The sequence below is a fragment of the Capsicum annuum genome, chromosome 9, assembly GCF_002878395.1.
Source record: "Capsicum annuum cultivar UCD-10X-F1 chromosome 9, UCD10Xv1.1, whole genome shotgun sequence".
NCBI classification, from domain to species: domain Eukaryota; kingdom Viridiplantae; phylum Streptophyta; class Magnoliopsida; order Solanales; family Solanaceae; genus Capsicum; species Capsicum annuum.
The window spans coordinates 1,217,262-1,235,660 of record NC_061119.1 but is presented as its reverse complement, the minus strand read 5'-3'; the positions used below and the strand labels follow the sequence as shown (position 1 = coordinate 1,235,660).

General features: G+C 34.7%; 2 protein-coding genes across 3 annotated transcripts in view; both read left to right on the top strand.

Annotated features, from left to right (window-relative positions):
• Positions 1-1,790: 1,790 nt before the first annotated feature.
• Positions 1,791-10,395, top strand: LOC107843240. The gene is made up of 13 exons (XM_016687492.2): positions 1,791-2,227; positions 4,922-4,986; positions 5,536-5,608; positions 5,804-5,822; positions 6,670-6,789; positions 7,480-7,549; positions 8,305-8,348; positions 8,452-8,493; positions 8,691-8,750; positions 8,875-8,942; positions 9,538-9,595; positions 9,704-9,794; positions 9,895-10,395. The coding sequence occupies exons 1-12, from the start codon at positions 1,932-1,934 to the stop codon at positions 9,791-9,793; spliced, it is 1,005 nt and encodes a 334-aa protein (XP_016542978.1). The 5' UTR covers positions 1,791-1,931; the 3' UTR covers position 9,794; positions 9,895-10,395.
• A 6,100-nt stretch (positions 10,396-16,495) lies between these two features.
• Positions 16,496-18,399, top strand: part of LOC107843241 (alpha carbonic anhydrase 1, chloroplastic) — a 9,263-nt gene continuing 7,359 nt past the window's right edge. The window contains exons 1-3 of one of the 2 annotated variants that reach the window (XM_016687493.2): positions 16,496-16,681; positions 17,042-17,125; positions 17,924-18,144. In XM_016687493.2, coding sequence (XP_016542979.1) covers positions 17,044-17,125; positions 17,924-18,144 — 303 coding nt within the window. In that variant the 5' untranslated portion in view covers positions 16,496-16,681; positions 17,042-17,043. Of the gene's footprint in view, positions 16,682-16,834; positions 16,991-17,041; positions 17,126-17,923; positions 18,145-18,399 lie in introns of those variants that run through there. The other variant, XM_047395921.1, reaches the window with a different exon arrangement.

Below are 18,399 nucleotides of genomic sequence, written 5' to 3'. Positions count from 1 at the left end.
CTCAACCCTCTTTTAGTTCATGATATTTTCAATAGTGATAAAGAGGGCTTGCTTAATTTCGAGGATGACACCCTAGAGGAAAGTGAGAGTGGCCGAGACCTAAGCCCTTAGTTATGTCTCCCATTCGATTCCGATAACTTCTTAAGGTGTGAAGGATGGATAGTTGTTGGTCGGTCCACTTGTTTGAGTGATATTGTTATATGTGTTAGGTGAACTTTACTTTCAATTAAGACACCTCCCCTTGATGGTGATTCCTTTCGCCAACTCCTTTGTAATTTTTTTTCTAAGTCCCTCGTGATTATAACAAAGGACGCGTGGTTATCTCAAGTGTGTACCTCCTTGGCATGTTGATGTTGTTTATTGTACTAACTCTAACCCTCATGTCATGAGGATGTGGTGCTTGTTTGTTTTCTTTTTGTTCTTGCAAGGTTTAGATTCGAGATCGAATCCTTTTCTTTCAAGAAGGGAAAGATGATACAAGTCAAATGGCCATCTTAATTTTTGAAGACATGATTGGAGGTCATCATTTAAAGGCTCAAGACTTGGTCACCCCGAGGGCACAAGAATATGCAAGAAAGACCCGTTTAGAGCACAAGTAAGACCGTGTGTGGAAGATTGCTTGGAGCATCGAAGACTTGAGGACTCACGATTTTGAAAAACACTTAATGGGTCATGATTTGGTCATCTTCATTAAGGGTATTTTGGTCACTTCATTGGGTCCAAATGCACTCCATGACCACCCCACCCTTGAAGGACATTGTTGTCATTTTGCCTTGTCTTATAATAGAATATAAATAGAACATTTTATGTCTTTTTATCATTAGTTGTTCATTGATGTAAGACTTGAAACATGAAACACCTTTAGTTGTAGGGCTTGGAATAGCCACCACACCGAAATGAGAGCAACAAGTGTGGATATCACTTGTGTTGCAATGTTGGCTCGAGACGTTGGTGTTTAGAGGAGGTAAAGTTCTTCTTGTGTCAACGTAGGAGTTAGGTTAACCGTTGTGTGTAATGTTAAGGGTCCAAAATTACCATATTCTTGGATTCTTAAGATTATACCAACCAAGGTCTAACTATTTATCCATTTTATTTATGTTGTAATCGTTTGTTTGTATTCTTGTAATTCAAATTCGTAACTTGTTCTTCTTCTTCATCTTGTTGTTGTTAACATTGTTTGTTGTTAGTTGTTTTTAGGTGATAAACACATCAATACATTGTGTTCTTGTTGTTATTTGTTAAATCTGAGTGTGGTCTTGGTCCTCGGATCTTTGATTTTGTGGACTGATTTTGAAATGTGTTTCGTGTTGTTTGTGTAATTCTTGTATCATGATACATTTTTTTTTTAAATTTTGGGTCAGCTGAGATACATAATACATCCAATGACGAAACATTTTTCCTTTATAAAAATACATAATTAGCTCTCGGTATAATTTTTTTCGATTTCAAGTCTGTTGAGATACATATTACGTTCAACAAAGAAGATACATAATTAGCTCCCGACATATTCTTTCGATCTTAGGTTTGTCAAGATACATAATTAGTTCCTGATAATCCAACGAATATATATTTTTTCTTTGTAAAGATATATAATTACTTTTTGATATATTCTTTTTATTTTGGTTTGTGACATAAAATATCTAACAAAGATATATTTTTTGCTTTATAAAGAAATATAATTAGCTTTGGATATATTTTTGGATTTTGGGTCTGTCGAAATAAATAATTAACTTTTGATATATAAAGAGATATATAATTAGTTAAAATATTTTATAATTACTCTGTAAGTATAGAGATTTATGTAAATATAATAAGTTAATCAGTATGTTTATTATTTTTCCTAAATAAATATTAAGCTGTTTAACAGAATTACCTGTTTCATTTTCCGCCACAACAAACAGATATTTCTACTGAAACTTCGCCGGGAAACTATGGCCGGAGTTCTCAATCTTCCGCCGGCGCCAATTTCCCAGCCAATTCTCCGGCCAAATTCAGCTAAGATATACAACAGAATTTTGTTCGTAAAATCAATGGCGCAATCGTCGGATAGTTCAAATAGCTCCTCTACTTCGGTGAGCACGAAATTGGAATCTTCGTTTTCGGCGCCGGAGAATTTCAAGGCGCCGAAACCGAAGCCGTTTACGCCGAGAAGTGATAGGATTTTCGATATATTGAGTGCTTCTCTTGCTTTGATTTTTCGACTCGGTACTGGTGCTCTTGTTTCTGGGTATGTTGCTGAATTTTGTTTAATTTTATGTTTAATCAACTTAATTTAGCTAAAATTTTGCAAAATCTAGGCTCTTGTACTTCCATTTTTGTTACTATTTTGTTGTATTACTTTTATGTTGCTATCTCTTGTTTTTGTTACTATCTGTTGTTTCATGTACTTGGACTATAGTATTGTTTTGTTGAAGTACTGTTATGTTACTATCTGTTGTCTCATGTACTTGGACTATAGTATTGTTTTGTTGAAGTACTGTTATGTTACTATCTGTTGTCTCATGTACTTGGACTATAGTATTGTTTTGTTGTAGTAATGTTCTATTACTATATGTTGTTTTTGTTACTATCTATTGTTTCATGTACTTGGACTATCGTATTGTTTTGTTGTTGTACTATTTTGTTACTATTTGTTGTCTCATGCTCTTGGACTATACTATTGTTTTGTTGAAGTACTGTTTTGTTACTATCTATTGTTTCGTGTACTTATCCTAGTATTGTTTTGTTGTAGTACTATTTTGTTACTATATGTTGTTTCTTGTACTTTTATTATTTCCTTTTGTTTAGTGTGAGGAGGCTAGCATACAGGTAACTGCCCTGCCTTGGTTGTGATTTCTTCCTTGGGTAGGCCAGTCGTTGCCCGTTAGTGATAGCTGAACTGCATTGGACTGTTTTTCTAGCTGCGGCTCTATTGGAAACAGCCTCTCTACCTTTGAGGTAGGGGTAAGGTCCGCGTATGCTCTATATTCTACAAGTCCCACTTTTTGGAACTACACTGGGTATCTTGTTGGTGGTGGTGTAAGTTTTCCAAAATTCGATTTTGTGTTTGTAAAAGTTGTCTAACTATTATGAATTATCTGAGTAGGAATGGATATAGTATAGAGGATTCTTGTAGGTGAGCCTAACTAATTTGGGAATTTGAGATTGAAATTAGTTGATCGACTGATTGATTTTGTTGAGATAATTATATAGCACGGGGTTCCTAATTATTGATATTTGTGAATTGGAAAATATTCAAGCTTTATGATCACTTGAGAAAAGTCTTTCTGGAAATGGAATGAGGTGCGCGCCCAAGGGTGTGCCTGGTGGTTAATGAAGTTGGTTGGGAGCCATGAGGTCTTAGGTTCAAATCTATCCAAGGATGTGGATGGAGTTATCTGATAGTTGTGCTAGTGGAAGGTAAGAATAGCAAGTAATTAATCTTTGGAACTAGTCAAGATGCGGAAGTTGGCCTGGACACCCGATTAGGGGCATTACTCCTGTTTTGTTGAGAATTATAGGCAATTTTAATAGATTCTTCTGGATGCTTTTAGTTTGGTTTGAGTTTGACGAACAGAACAGCAGGAGCTAAGTAGTTGCGAAGCGCTAGTTTTGATTTGATACAGAGTTGCGGTTTTGCCTTTAGTATTGTAGTTATATTAAGTTATGTGACTCGACTTACCACTCTAAGGAATCTGGATAGTGAGCAATGGTTGACCTGTATGTTAGGGCAAGGAGATGGTGAGCTTAGTCCTAGGGAGGGGACTAAGTCTCATGGATGAGAACTTGCCTAAGGATAACTGGTAAACCACCAAAGAAGTGAATACAGGCAAGCTTTTATATAGTAATATTTTGTTTAATGATCCCAGTGTCTTGCAGGTACTTATCGTAACTTCATAAAAAAGAAGAACATATTGTACTCTTAGGCAAGTAAACTCCAACTGACTAGCTGCTAAAAAGAAGCCCTGTGTTGTTGAGAATACCATGAAATAATAAAAATGTGCTCTCTCTAACAATTTAAGCTTTTACATGAGATGGTCACAAACTTCAACATGGATAAATTTAGAGCGAGATATGAGTCTCTCCTTTCAGTTGTTTGTACCTTCAGCCAGACAGTAACTTCTTCCAACAACCCCGTGATATGACTTCCATTATGAAGAAAAAGCACGTCCAGTATACAAAATCTTCTTTCTAATGCAAGAGAGGACATAAATTACTAAAGAAAGATGAGAATCAGCTTCTGTGATAGACATTTTTGCATAAAGTTTTCTGAAATGACATGTTGTGAATTCTTCTTTTCAATTACGCATACCTTCAGCCAGCCAGGCATTGACATAAAAATTCCTTTTCTTTTTTCGTTATTTCCAAGAGTAACATTTTCAACCTTGCTTCAAACCAATTTGCTGAACTGGAGCACCCAGCTATCTATATTAAGTACAATGGATTTCGGTATGTTATTACTTAATTTGGTCGGCAATAAATAGATTGTTGATACGGCAACAGTGAAGGATGAGAACTGAAGGAACAATGCTTGTAGTCTTGTGCCACGAGGAAAGTGAATGGAGCTGGCTAGATAGAACTATGTAACATGGACTGATAAATATTCAGCAACCTCGTTCAATTATATGTGCAGCACAATCAGCGATAGGTTAAGTTGCAAGTATCTCATAGTAGTTGTGAAATATTTTATCTTGACAAGCTTTATCAAAATTAGTCAATCAAGATTGACATTTGGCCTGAGTAGTGGTATTCCTGACATGATTTGCATGGAAGCCAAAATCCCACTTTTTTTCCCCTTCTTGTGGCATTTTAGCTTTAGGAATGACGAATTGAAGCTTGTTCACATTTTTCTTATGGGTTTTCTCAAAGACCTTTGTATTAATTCTTCTGAAATACAGATATTGATGCAGTTAGGATGCTTATTCTTTATGTACTACTGCAGGTATTCAGCATCTTTTGTCTCCGAAAAAGAGGTTCCATCTGACCAGTATGCACTTGGAATTGCTGGTATTTATCATTCACCTTTTCCTCATGCATTTTCATCCAAAGCTTGTTAGGATGGCGTTGAGGGGAATCAGAATCAGTTGTTAGAATTTGCACCAATTCTCAGCAAACGCTGATACAGATACAGTTCATGTACATATCACAAAGTAGAGAAATCGACATGTAAAATTCCCAAAATCTGAAGTATTAGAGGATAACCTTTATCCAAATGCACTTCCCCAAAGAAGAAGAAAAAGGAGTGATACCTCCTTCTATAATAAATAGAAGTACATACGGAGCTCCAAGTCATTGTTCATTAGTTAAATATATAATATGTTCTTTAAATTAATTAACTGATAGAAGACCATGACTTATATCTTTTAGTTACTTCACTATATCATATTTTGTCATTGTTGGAGATATTCTAGTTTCAGCGACACCAAAGGAAATCTTTTGATCTTTGGCTGGTTATATCCTTCTTAAATTTCCTGTTAAGGACATAGTTTAAAGTTTAATTTGAACTTTCAAGTATGAGTCTGGATGATGTTTTCTGACACAAGATATTTATAACAGGCTTCAAGGTGAAGGAGAGTTCAAAATTAGGCCCTCGGCCTGAGAAGCGAATTGAGATATATGAGTTTGAAAGGTATGAACGCTGGGGAAGTATTTTAATGCTCGCTATTACATTCAACTGTGTGCATCTATTTATGACAAATTTATGCTTCTTATCCTTTTGGTTTTCTTTCCTATCTCCTTTCCAAGTTTTGGACTTTATTATAGACTTACTTCATTGTTTCCTCTCTTACTTTGCCTGGCATGGAACATGTGGGAATTTCTTCAGCTGCCCGTTTTGTAGAAAGGTAACTGCAGATGAATTTACTCTTTCTTTCTCGTTCTGATTGAGGTTCATAGCTATAATCTATTCTTATACAATCATTATGAAATTTAAGGCTGGAACGCAGAGGAGCGGGCTTTTATTTGTATAAACCCAGTTACTTTTATCAAGCATCTCCAATGCACTTGCATATTGGAAATTCTTTAAATTGTTGAAATGGTTGATTAGTGAGAGTTTACAATAATATCTGTAGAACTACTTAAAAAGAAGAGTGAATAGGCTAAAACCTCCCTAAACTATCACCATTTCGGCAGTTCAATACCTAAACTATTGGATGTTTCCGTTACCCCCAGACTATAACTCCCTTTAGACTAAAAAGCCCCGGTTTGAATGTGGAAAAATGTTTGGGATAAGTTGCTACGAGGTGCGTGGGAGATGAAAAAGTCTTAAAAATGAGTGCACTTGACACAAAAAAGTTCATGGTAGTTTAGGAGGGTTTTTGTGGACACCAATAGTTTAGATATGAAACTCGCAAGACAATGATAGTTTAAAAAGGGGGTTAACTTATCATTCAATTTTTTTTCACGGGGGGTTTTGCGAATACCTAATTGTTTAGATATGAACTCGCAAAACGGTGATAGTTTAGGTTATTTTTTTAACTATTCACTCTTAAATTAAATGTGTAGAACTACTATTTCTTATGTGTTCAACTTTGATTAAAAATAACAACTATGGAGCTTTAGAAGAAGAAAGAATCTAGTGGCATTCTTCTTCAGCAGAATGATACCATCTTTTCTTGTGAATATCATACAAATACTCATTTGATCTTTTTCCTTTACTTTTGTTCCTGATTGTTAAAGATGTCATTGCAGGTTAGGGAAATAGTTGCTATTTTAGACCTTGACGTCCTCTATTATCCTTGCCCAAGAAATGGTCCGAATTTCCGTCCCAAGGTTCAACAGATGGGTGGAAAGCAGCAGTTCCCCTATATGGTTAGATAGCTTCCCTCCTATTGCTCCCTGTAGAGAAAATTAGCAGTCAGAAGCTCACATGGCTACATGCCTTTTGCATGCTTTAAGATAATATATGAAAATTGTAACCTGCATCATCATTTTTAGAAGTCCTCTTAAAGTTCACATATTTTTTATTAAATTTAAGATTTTTATTTATTTTCATTTTGTTCTCCTCTTGTGTATAACTGCGAGTCAAGAGAAGGATCATGTCAAAATTATGTTGAGATAAAAACAAAGTTTTGAGGAATAAAATCTTCATTGAAGGGTGTTTTTTTTTGGGGGGGTGGGGGGGCAACCGTCTCTTTCCTTCAGAAGCCATCAACCACGTGTAAGTTGAAGTGCACCAGGTGTAGTTCACAGCAAACTAAGAAATTTTGTCTGATAGATACTTTGAAATAAGTTAGTAAAAGTTCCTTTGAAGACAATTTTCCACTTAACGCAATTATCTGATGGCTTCAGATGATTTAACATGCTTAATTAATTTCTTTGTGGACATTGGTGTCTCTTGTATTATATTTTCTTTCTGCTCATTCTGAAATGCGAAAATGACTAGTTCCTCTGTAACTCTACGGAACTTAGCCTCTTCAAATTAATCTGGTTATTTGTTCTATTTTGATCGGGCCTATTACAACATTGTGGCATCTAATCTTTTGTGTCATTCTGTTGCAGGTTGATCCAAACACTGGAGCTGCTATGTATGAATCAGATGCGATTATTAAGTACCTGGTTGGAAAATATGGTATGCTGCAATGGCCAACTTAGACTGAAAAGATGCGTAAATTCTACCTCTTTAGTTACTTGTCTAAGTTACTCGGACTCCTCTCTTTTGGTGCCGCACCCGTATCGACACGACATGGGTCTGGCGGGATCCATACCCAATCTTGGCAACCGATTTTGGGTAATTTGACCAATCGACAGGGAAAGTCCGGACAGATTTAATGATTTAATCAAATCAAAAGCTAAGATGAAATTGAAGAAAATGAAATATTTTGTATATAGAAATTTCTATGTAATTTCTTTTCTTTTAATCTCCGTTCAAGATTCCCCTCTTGATCAATATTGTCTCTTCAAGTTTTCCACATAATATCTCATAGTTTAGGTTTTATAACTCTATTTTTAGATATTTGAATTATTTTTAGCCAAATCCTTGCACCCGTATCCATACGTGGATCCAAATCCTCGAATCTTAAAATTGAGATCATGAAGGATTCGCGCCTATATCGGACACCCGCACCGGATTCGAGCAATTTAGACTATTGTAACTTGCTCGTGCATCTGAAACTTTAAGCTATATGCTGGCATCCATATAGTTTCTTATTGTGAAAATATAGGAACGTCTGAGTTTTGGATTTCCATGAATCACAGTTGATACCAAATGATACATTTGCGAGATTGCTTGGTTTGATACTCATTGATCTCCTACTACGTTTCCCATCGTTTGGGTAAAACTCTGTTCTTAGTGAGTGCATTTATTCTGGTGGTTTCCTTGTGCAGGTGATGGAAATGTGCCTCTTATGCTGTCCCTTGGTCTTTTCACTGTAAGCTATACAAACATTGGTCGTCAATGAGTTAGATCAGATCTATTAGAAAGAGCGTTTAATAGATGTACAATTTATTGAATATTGGATATTGTCATCTCAGACACTTACTGAAGGCTTTGCCATGATTGGTCGACTGGGGAAGGTATAGGCTTTTCTCTCTCTACTGATAAATTTATGGCTTTTGGTACCACAATCTTGTCCATAGTCCTCAAAAGTTTAAAGACTTCCGATGCGCTTATTTTATTCGAAGTTAAGATTTCTGTATAAAGATACTGTCATCAGAAAAGTATTAACACTGAGAACAGGACAAATAGATGATTTTTTTTGTGACTTTCCCAGGGGTCTTCTTATCGGCCATCCAAACTGCCACCCAAGCCGCTTGAGATATGGGCATATGAGGTTAGATTGTGTTTATTGCTTTTTTTGCTTTCAATTTTCTAATTCGATCAACTATGTTATAGAATTTTTGCTGAGTAGTATATCTGTATTACATGACTTACTTGCACATGTGTCATTCTTTCAGCCTTCTCCGTTTTGCAAAGTTGTACGTGAGGTACTTGTAGAACTAGAGCTACCCCACATACTTCACAGGTACATGTTACGGCGTAATGTATGATGAACAAAACCAATACACTGTGCAATATAGGATGCCATTGGCACCATAATAAGCTGAAACTAGAATGATATTTGATGTCTTTCTAGAATACCATCAACAGTTGAATATCTTTTCTATGAAGTCTTCTATATGTTCATACATTTGATTTAAGTAGGTTGCCCTGCAAAGGATTTAATGTAGAAGTGAATTGACATTCATTAGAAGGGGTGAATAGAGGATCCTCCTCTCATCCCGAGCAGAAGGGACTCTGAATGCATTTAGTTCACTTGTCTTTTGAATTGTTGATTTATTGTCAAATGTATGCTTTGCCACTGGTTTCAAGAATGAAGTTCCTTCTTATCTGGTTTTGGAGAGGGGTCTGAAGAAATTTCATTGATGATATTTCTGGCTATTATGGACCTTTACTAATTGCATTCTGTTTCCAAGAAAACTAGTTTAGATGCTTCTATTATTTTTCATGAATTATTTGAAATAAGAAAATAGGATAAACTTGACATGTCCATTCCTGTATACTCGACAACAATTTCATTGCTTTTGATTTGCTGACTGCACTAAAACCAAATGATGCAGTTGTGCTCGTGGTAGCCCCAAACGCCAAGCATTATACGAGAAAGTTGGTCATTTCCAGGTTTTGCTTTATTATTTATGTTACTCTCCCTTTTGGATGTCTTTTAAGTGTTAGGCTCATTCCCCCAAGAAATGTGGGAAACTTAATAACGACTCCACCTTTCTCTAGGTCCCATACTTAGAAGATCCAAATACTGGTGTCCAGATGTTTGAAAGTGCAGATATTGTGGACTATATACAGGCAACTTATGCTCGTTAAGGTGTGAGGCCTTCACCTTTTTCCAATGGTTTAATTTCTTAATGCCTCTGTAACAAGAGGTCAAATTTGTCCTAACTGCTTCCTTCTGGATAATTTCACAGGAGAATACCTGCTATGAGGCTCAAAGTTACTTCTCTTAGAAATGAACAGAAGATTAGTTTTTATCACGGGGATAAGTGTATAAAAAGGAAAGATTTTCTGGAGGACACTGATGTTTAATCTAAATCCTCATCAAATCTGTGTTTTCAGTCGGTAAAAGTAAATGGCTTTGACACAACCCAAAAGATTGTCCTATGTTACTTAAAGCCGACAGGAAACTTCATCCCTTACCCACTATTCACATTGTTATCAATACAATGTGTTATGAATTATTCCATGTAGTGTTGTTTGTATTAATAGTCAACTTCAGTTAAATATTTTGTGTTATACCATAGCTTGGCTATATAGGCCACTAACATTGTAAATATATACTCCCCAGAGCAAAAATTAGGATTCACAATAATGGGATTTGCCAGGTATGACTTGTATATTTAGTCCCAACAAATTGTGAGCAGCCTTTGGTGTTTACATTTTCATTCTGGCAAAGATGCTTTATCTCTTCACTTATGCAACTCATTGACGTATAATATCAATTAAGATTGGTGCTAATTATATGTCATGGTTGTTTCTGGCATTATTGGCTTATTCAGCCTCCAAATTGTTAAAGCTTATGCTGGAGTAATATGGCTTATAAACCACTTCGTCACCCTTCCATTTGCACGACATAGCAGGTATGGCCATCAGGTCTGTCATCCCTAAGTTTCTCTCCTTCATGCTCTTAGTTTGTCTTTTGATTACAATCAGCCGAGATATGTGCTTGCATTATAATTATTCTACTTTACTGTGCAACATGTATTTCTATAATTCTTTTTACCGTTTATATTATCCATCTACTTTATTCATCTTTTGGTGCCTACCTGTTCTTCTTTATTGCACCATAGTGTTATTTTTTGTGAAGGAATACATTTAGTGTGTTTGAAAACATAGGATGATGAACTGGTGAATGAAGAATAATATACGATGATAAAGTTGGTAAAAATTGTAATATTTTGGCTAAATACCTAGATAACTCCGTAACCTTGGCACGATTTGTAAGTTGGACCCTTTAACTTAGCAAGTGACAAGACAGACACCTCTATTTGACGGAAGTGCGTTCAAATGAACACCTCACTGTAGCACTACTTATTCATCTCGTGGAGCTTAGTGCCTACCTATACTTGAAGGACAATGAAGAGATTCTTCCTAAGTATATGAGACTAATTTTTCCTCGAGAACAAGCAAAAAACTTCTTGCAGTGTTTCTTGTGCTGTCTCTGATTGATACAGACTCCTGATAGAATATTGCAAAAAATAGCTGCCATGACTGCATGACACGTACCAAAAACTACTTTTCCTTAGCGCACCTTTGCATTATTTTTGGGTAATACCTTCAGTGTGTCTGAAACATAGGATGCTGAACTGATGAACAAGGAATACTATAAGATGATAAAGTTGGAAAACATTATAATATTCTTCACAATCCTTTCAGTTTTGAGTTCTCAATTCTCATTACAAGACAGATTGTCCCTGGAATTATCAGGGACTGCACTTTTCTTTGAGATGGGAGCTAAAATATTACTCCCTCTATCCCAATTTGTGTTTCATACTCGTCCTTTTAGTTTGTACCAAAAAGAATGTCTTACTTCCTTATTTAGAAACAATTTAAGATAAAACTTCTCATTTTACTCTTAATGTGAATAATTATAGTCACACAAACATCTATGGCTTGTTTTAGACCACAAGTTTCAAATTCAAAAGTCCTTTCTTTCATAAACTTCATATTCAGACAAACATTACCACATAAACTGAGACACATGAAGTATCAAAGTTGACTTTATGAATTCTTAATGTCTTTTTGAAACTCAGAAGAAAAGAAGTAATCAATAGTAGCCATTTGTTGTGGAAGTTGGGTACTAGCATGTTCTGTGGTCCAGTGACAGGCTTCATCCACTTTCACAATTCATAAAGGTTGTGTTACTTTGAAGCATAGTGATCTTTTGGTAAGATATGGTTCTTGCACTTTGAGTAGCTATAAGATTAAGAATATGGCTTTTAGTGCTTGCATTATATGCTCATTTTGAATCCTTCTGGCCCTACATTTTGCTTTCTGACTGATCAGGCTGATTGTCATATCATTTTTGTCAACACTTTGTTCTGTTCTTGTTTGTTCTAGGATTCTCTTAGTCACTTTGAGTTTCTTGCATTATTCTGTCTTTTAGACATGTTTGTTTTTATCGATGTAGTAGAATTTTACCTCCACGAGGTAGTGGTAAGGTCTGCGTACACTCTACTCTCCCAGACCCCACTTGTGGGATTTCACTGGGTATGTTGTTGTTGTTGTTGATGTAGTAGACACGAGAAGTGAACGGTTCAATGGAAGACTGCATCTGTTTGACTTAAATCTGCTTTCGTTTACTTCCTTTCCTGGAGGAGTAGACTGATCAGTGCAGAAATCCACTGCAACATGCATATGCTCAGTAATGACTGGTAAAATCTACTCTGTTCTTTATATGATTTAGTTTCTTATATGGAGTGAGTGTTCAACTTGGCTGCTTGAGAGAGGCTTTTCAGCTGTTGATTGGTAACATGTCTGACTCTATGTTGCTCGGACTCTTCAAAAATGCCAACAGGCGCATGTCATATTCTCCGGAAGTAGTTTATTTTGGAGAATCTGACACGGGTGCGTCATCGAAAGTGAAGAGTCCATGCAACTTGGATCTGATTGATAACACTCTAGATTGGTTACTCTTAGCAAGTTAGCGAATCCAGGATTTGAAATTTGGGAGGTAGATCACTATTTCATCCACTGGTTGGTGAAATTTATGGTAGATAAAATTCAAACAGAGACAAAAAATGCTCGGTGAGGCGACTTTATGCCTTGATTGGCCCATATCTGATACCTACAATAACAACATACCTAGTGTAATTCGACAAATGGGGTTTGGGGAGGGAAGGATGTATGCAGATCTTAATTCTACCTCAGCGTAGTAGAGACCCTTAGCTCAAAAAAAAGTGGTAACTGCCGCAGGAAACTAAGAAAGAAAAAGAGACGATAAAATAGCAATGTACAAAACAAGTTTAGCAATAGATATCACTATACATTGGAGAAAAAGAAATTACGTGATACTTAAATCGTGCTATCAAAAGTATGGCACAACACTCGACTACAAATTAACATTCTACTTTACTCGTCAACCTTCATACCTTCCTATATATATAAGGTTATGTCCTCAGCCAATTATTGATCGAGTGGTTACATATCGATGAGGGCAATCCTGCTTATCGGGTATACCCTTCGACCCTTTTGTTTTAGCAGCTAGCTAGTGGGAGGTAGCAAGTACCCGGCGAATTGTCAAAGGTAAAAACTTACTTGTTAAATTAAGTTATGATCCATATTCATCTTAGGATTATTTTCCCCCTTGTTGAAAAATAAATAAGGTATGACAGAACCAAAAGAATTTTAATATAATTGGTGAATTATCTGTAAATTGCCATCACAAGAAACAAGAATAAAGCTGGAAGATCTTGGCTTCTTCTCATCCAGTTGCCAAATATGGTTGAGACTTTCTAGAAGTTTAATAAAATTCTTTAATGTGACATTGAATTTAACTTTTTCTTCTTTCCAGAAATGAACCAGAATATTTTTATAATAAGAACATATAAATCCCAAAGGAAGTAGCAATTCATTGCTGGAAACTAAAAAAAATGGATCTAGCATGAGGGAGGATGTATGTGCTTCTAAAAGAAATTAAATTTTATAATCTTTCTGTCTTGTTTTATTTGACACCATTTGACAATATTAACAACCAACATACTCAACTTAATTTCGTAAGTGGAGTTTGGGAAGGTAATTAAGAGTATACGGAGATTTTACCCCTACCTTGGAGGTAAACACGTTGTTTCTAATAGACCCTCGGCTCAAGGAAAAAAGAATAACCGAAAGTGAAGAAATCATGCAAAAACATTGTACAAAGCCTGAAAAGGCAGTCTTGAAAAAATAGTGCGATAATCAAAGTAGAAGAGACAGTAGATAGTGATAGAAACTGAAGGACAAGAGACACGACAAATACTACAACTAGTAATATGAAAGGATAGGCGAAACATCGCTCGATTAATTCGTATCTTCCACGACCTCCTTGTCTAAAGTAAAAATAATTTAATTGTATATTATATGTTAGTAGTTTTAGAAGTAAACGTTAAAAGAGCAGTGGTCAAGTTTAACTTTGGTAATGAAAAATATCAAGCGAAATATAAATCTTGAATTGTGAAATTAATCTGAATTCTTAAAATTTTAGTTTAATTAAGACACTTTTGAAACATAATAGATTTCGTTTGTGTTTCATTTTTATGAGAAAGAAAACACAACAATGCCCTGTTTTATGGATAATAATGACGTAGTGGCTGTCATCGAAAGCGAGTTGATAATATCAGTTATAGTTGATGGTAAGTATGAACTATTTCTCATCTCTTCATTCTTAATTAAAGATTTTTGATTCAAACCTTTCGAACGAAATTACTTTTAGTGTGGAATAGTTCACCCCGAAGTCAGACTTTTCGACGAGAGTTTGAATTAGTCTGATCTCAAAAGTAGGTATCGGATAACAGATGAAAAAAAATAGATCATGGAAATGAAGAGGGTAACTTGATATTTATGCACCCTCCATAATTACTATAGTATTTTTTTCATTTCTTCCCAATCAACAACAACAACCCAGTATATTCCCACAAAGTGGGGTCTGGGGAGGATAGAGTGTACGCAGATCATACTAATACCTCTAAAGAGGTAGAAAGCTGTTTTCGATAGACCCCGGCTCAAGATACAAGGCAGTATACAAAAGCATCAAAAGCATAGAACCTGATAAAATAACATAGGTACGATATCCACAAAACATTGTACATTGCCAAACAAAGGACATCAGCGTTCACCTAATTACTAACTATGACTTATCCACACCCTTAGTCCTCTCTCTATCTTAATGTTTTTCCTCCGTATCTTTCTATCCAGGGTCATTTCTTCCCAATCAAAACAAAGAAATTGTGTGCCCTATCACTTGTCAATTTCAGTACTTTTAGGTCTTCTCTATGCCACTACTTTTTATATTGTGGAATGTATAATTTAGAGAGCTAAGTGACCTCTAAACAGTGGATACTTGTGGCTTCAACAATAAAGAGAAAATTGTGTGTTTGTCACCATCCACTTAAAAAGCAAAAAAAAAAAAGAGGAAAAATTCACTAACCCCTTAATTTCTAAATTCTTTTTCTTTCTTTTCCTATGGTGCAATGAAATCACTTTACATTTTGGCCTTTCAATAAATCTTCAAGAATCAACTCATAAGTACACATGTATCATATTCTTTTCTATGGGGTTATTTGGTCGAGAATAAATTATTTCAAAATTATAATAAAATATTATTCTTTGTTAAAATTATAGATCGAGTACTTATTCTTCTTTTTTATGTTCTATTATATCTTTTAGTTACGTAACTGAGCTTAAAAGAAAAGAAAGTATTTTATAAAGATGTATTGTATTCTCTATACTAGATCATATAATATAGTGAAATTAAAGAATGATGGGATTATTTAGTAGATAACAACGTTAACAAATTCTGATACAATTAGTGTATCTACACTTTTCACACAAAAAAAGTGAAATTAATAATTTAAAAATATAGCAAATTAACTACATGTAGGGAGTGTACATAAGTCAAACCCAATATTAATTATTGGCAATTGGGATTACATATGCATTTTATAAAAATGTTCGTCTCAGTAACCATAATAAAAAATTTACTTTTATCCAGAAACATGTCATTACAAAGTTCACAGGTCACGGGATAACAGATTTTTTAGAAAAACAAATTAATAATTATTTTATGTAACTAAAGAATTCACAATATTCATATTCCTTCTAACAATAACATAGGAATAATAAATGCACCTTTCAATAACTTCACAATATTCCTTGAAAATTGTGACACCTACATTGGTTTGATGGGCTCGTATTATCCGTTTTAAAGTTCGATTAATTCAAATTAATGTTAAAAAAAATTATTTTAATGAATGAAGTTTTCTTTGACAACAACAATTTGAATTTGAGACTTTTAATTAAGAATAAAGAAATCGCTCCACCAAAATCCTTAAAAGGTGAAGTAGTACATTGTCTCATATGAACCAAATTATAAAAGATAAAAAGTGCAAAACATGTAGTACAAAATCCATCCATTAGAATTTTTTCGGATTTTCTAAATAGTGTCTGATATTCATATTGAGAGGTTCGACTAATCTAAATTGGCGTCAGAAAATTTCATTGCAAAGGCTAAAATGGTTCCTACCAAATGCGACTTTATTCATGGGGCTCGAATTGGAGACCTTTGTTAATGATAGAAGGAGTTATCATCTCACCACAACCTCCATAGAATTAGTAACTACGGTGCTAAAATTTTGTCTTCATGTAAAATTAAAGTAAGTCATTAATCGAAATTCCCATGCGTGATATAAACCTCTAAAATATATTTAAATAAATTTAAATTATATATATCGTAAGTATTTTTTTTTTAAACACCTTTATTTGTTATAGCAAATAATTTATCTTAAAATGTAAAATAGAATTAATAACTTCTATAATACTTTACGTGTTAAAGTAGAAAAGAACTATATCCTCAAACAAAAAAAAAAGCATAATGGGCAACTGCTAATATAGTAAAAAGGTTTGTCCAAAAAGCTCTCTATAAATAATGAACACAAAATGAGTTAATGTTCCAACAAAAATAAAACTTCTAACATTGAGTTGTCTTTGCTTCAGACATCCTCTGTAAGTCATCAATAACACTTCTTTTTTTTTTTTTTAGTATCCCTGCTTTTTGATTTTCATATATCTAAACTATCATATATATATATATATATATAAGAGTTTCCTACCTAAAATATCACCAATTACTTTGTCAGAACACCTCTCAACTATCAATCATTCACTTTTCGCTCCTGAATGATGATGATCATTCAGGTAGGAAAAGTGAATGATTAATTGTTGAAGTGTGTTTTTGATAAGTAATTAGTGATAAGTAGGGAACTCACAGACCTCATAGCTCAAGTATGAAACTCAAAAAAAATGGATATTTAGGTGTGTTTTTGACCTTTTTAACTCCTCTTTTATTTTATTTTTTTGCTTTAGCAATGGCTGCTATTGGTGGAATTTCAGTTTTTGTGATCAATGTATGTGTAGTTGTTGTACTCAATATGTTGTATACTGCAGCTGGTAAGTCCACTTTTCTCTTCTTTCTTGAGCTAAGGTGGAGGTATAGTAATGTTTGTTAAGTATATAGTTCTAATTTTATGTATAACTAATATATACAACAAATATTTATAAGTATGGAACCATAATCTAAAATTTTAATAAGTTCAATGGTAAGCTTCTACTAATATGGTAGTGGTGGGATGCAGTGGCAGACTCAGGATTTAGGCGGCGTGGGTGTTCGGGAGGTTGGAACACATGTATTGAAGCCCAAAGCTTTAAGATTCCACATGGAAACCAAAGCACCCAACTATCATTTTGGTTTGGAGGATGCTTTTTTCAATCTTATATATCATTTTTTATATAATTATAATTATTTTGCGTCGAGTTTAACAGGTGTCGGAGCACCATCAGTTTGAACCTAGGTCCGCCCTTGGTGGGATGATTGGGATCTCTCTAAAAATCTTTAACTAGGCGTCTCAGATTCGTGCCTACATATGAAAAAGGTTATGTTGGTAGCGTTACTCTAGAAATAGGTCCTTCAATGCATGAATACGGAATAGTCAAACTCCAAACAGATACCAAACACCAGGTGGGAAGCCAAATGAAAAAAAGAAAAAAGATTCTAAAGATCAAATTCATCAACCAAACGTCTCGATAGAGTACAAGCACTGTGAATGGAAAACCTCCCGCTTTAGTCGAGCTAGTGAATTTCAAATATCAAATAATTATAAGCAATGATGTGCAGTCAATAAAAGAACAAATTGTCTAAATTTCTGTATTGTATATAACTTAGTATTTTTTATTTTTTATTTTGGTTAGGTGATAGTGTGGGAGCCAAATTTGGTTACACAGGCCCAGTAGGCCCAAATAGTTGGGGAAATTTGAGCCCAACATATTCAACTTGCTCAAATGGAAAATCACAATCTCCAATTAACATCATTAGTGATAATTGTGTTATTAACAAAAATTTGAAGCCCTTAATTATGCAATACAATCATTCTGAAGTTGCTACTTTGGTTGATAATGGCTTTAATGTTGGGGTTAGTTTTCTTAATCTTTTTATTAATTTATTTGTCCAAATTTACTTCTTCATTTTTTTATTTTTTTTTGGAATATAATGAACTGAGATTCTGTCTTGCCGGGGGTCTATCGGAAACAGCCTCTCTACCTCTTTAAAGGTGGTGGTATGGACTGCGTACACTCTACCCTCCCCAGACCCCACGATGTGGGAATTTACTGGATTTGTTGTTGTTGTTGAATATAATGAACTGAGAAATACTCGGCTCCATTTGTCA

What these genes read in the sequence shown, in the direction of transcription:
- LOC107843240 (XM_016687492.2), top strand. Translation starts at nt 1,932, where the DNA reads ATGGCCGGAGTTCTCAATCTTCCGCCGGCGCCAATTTCCCAGCCAATT. An exon ending in ACTGGTGCTCTTGTTTCTGG is followed by an intron (nt 2,228 to 4,921) that starts GTATGTTGCTGA and finishes GTACTACTGCAG; the next exon opens with GTATTCAGCATCTTTTGTCT. An exon ending in TGTCCCTTGGTCTTTTCACT is followed by an intron (nt 8,349 to 8,451) that starts GTAAGCTATACA and finishes TTGTCATCTCAG; the next exon opens with ACACTTACTGAAGGCTTTGC.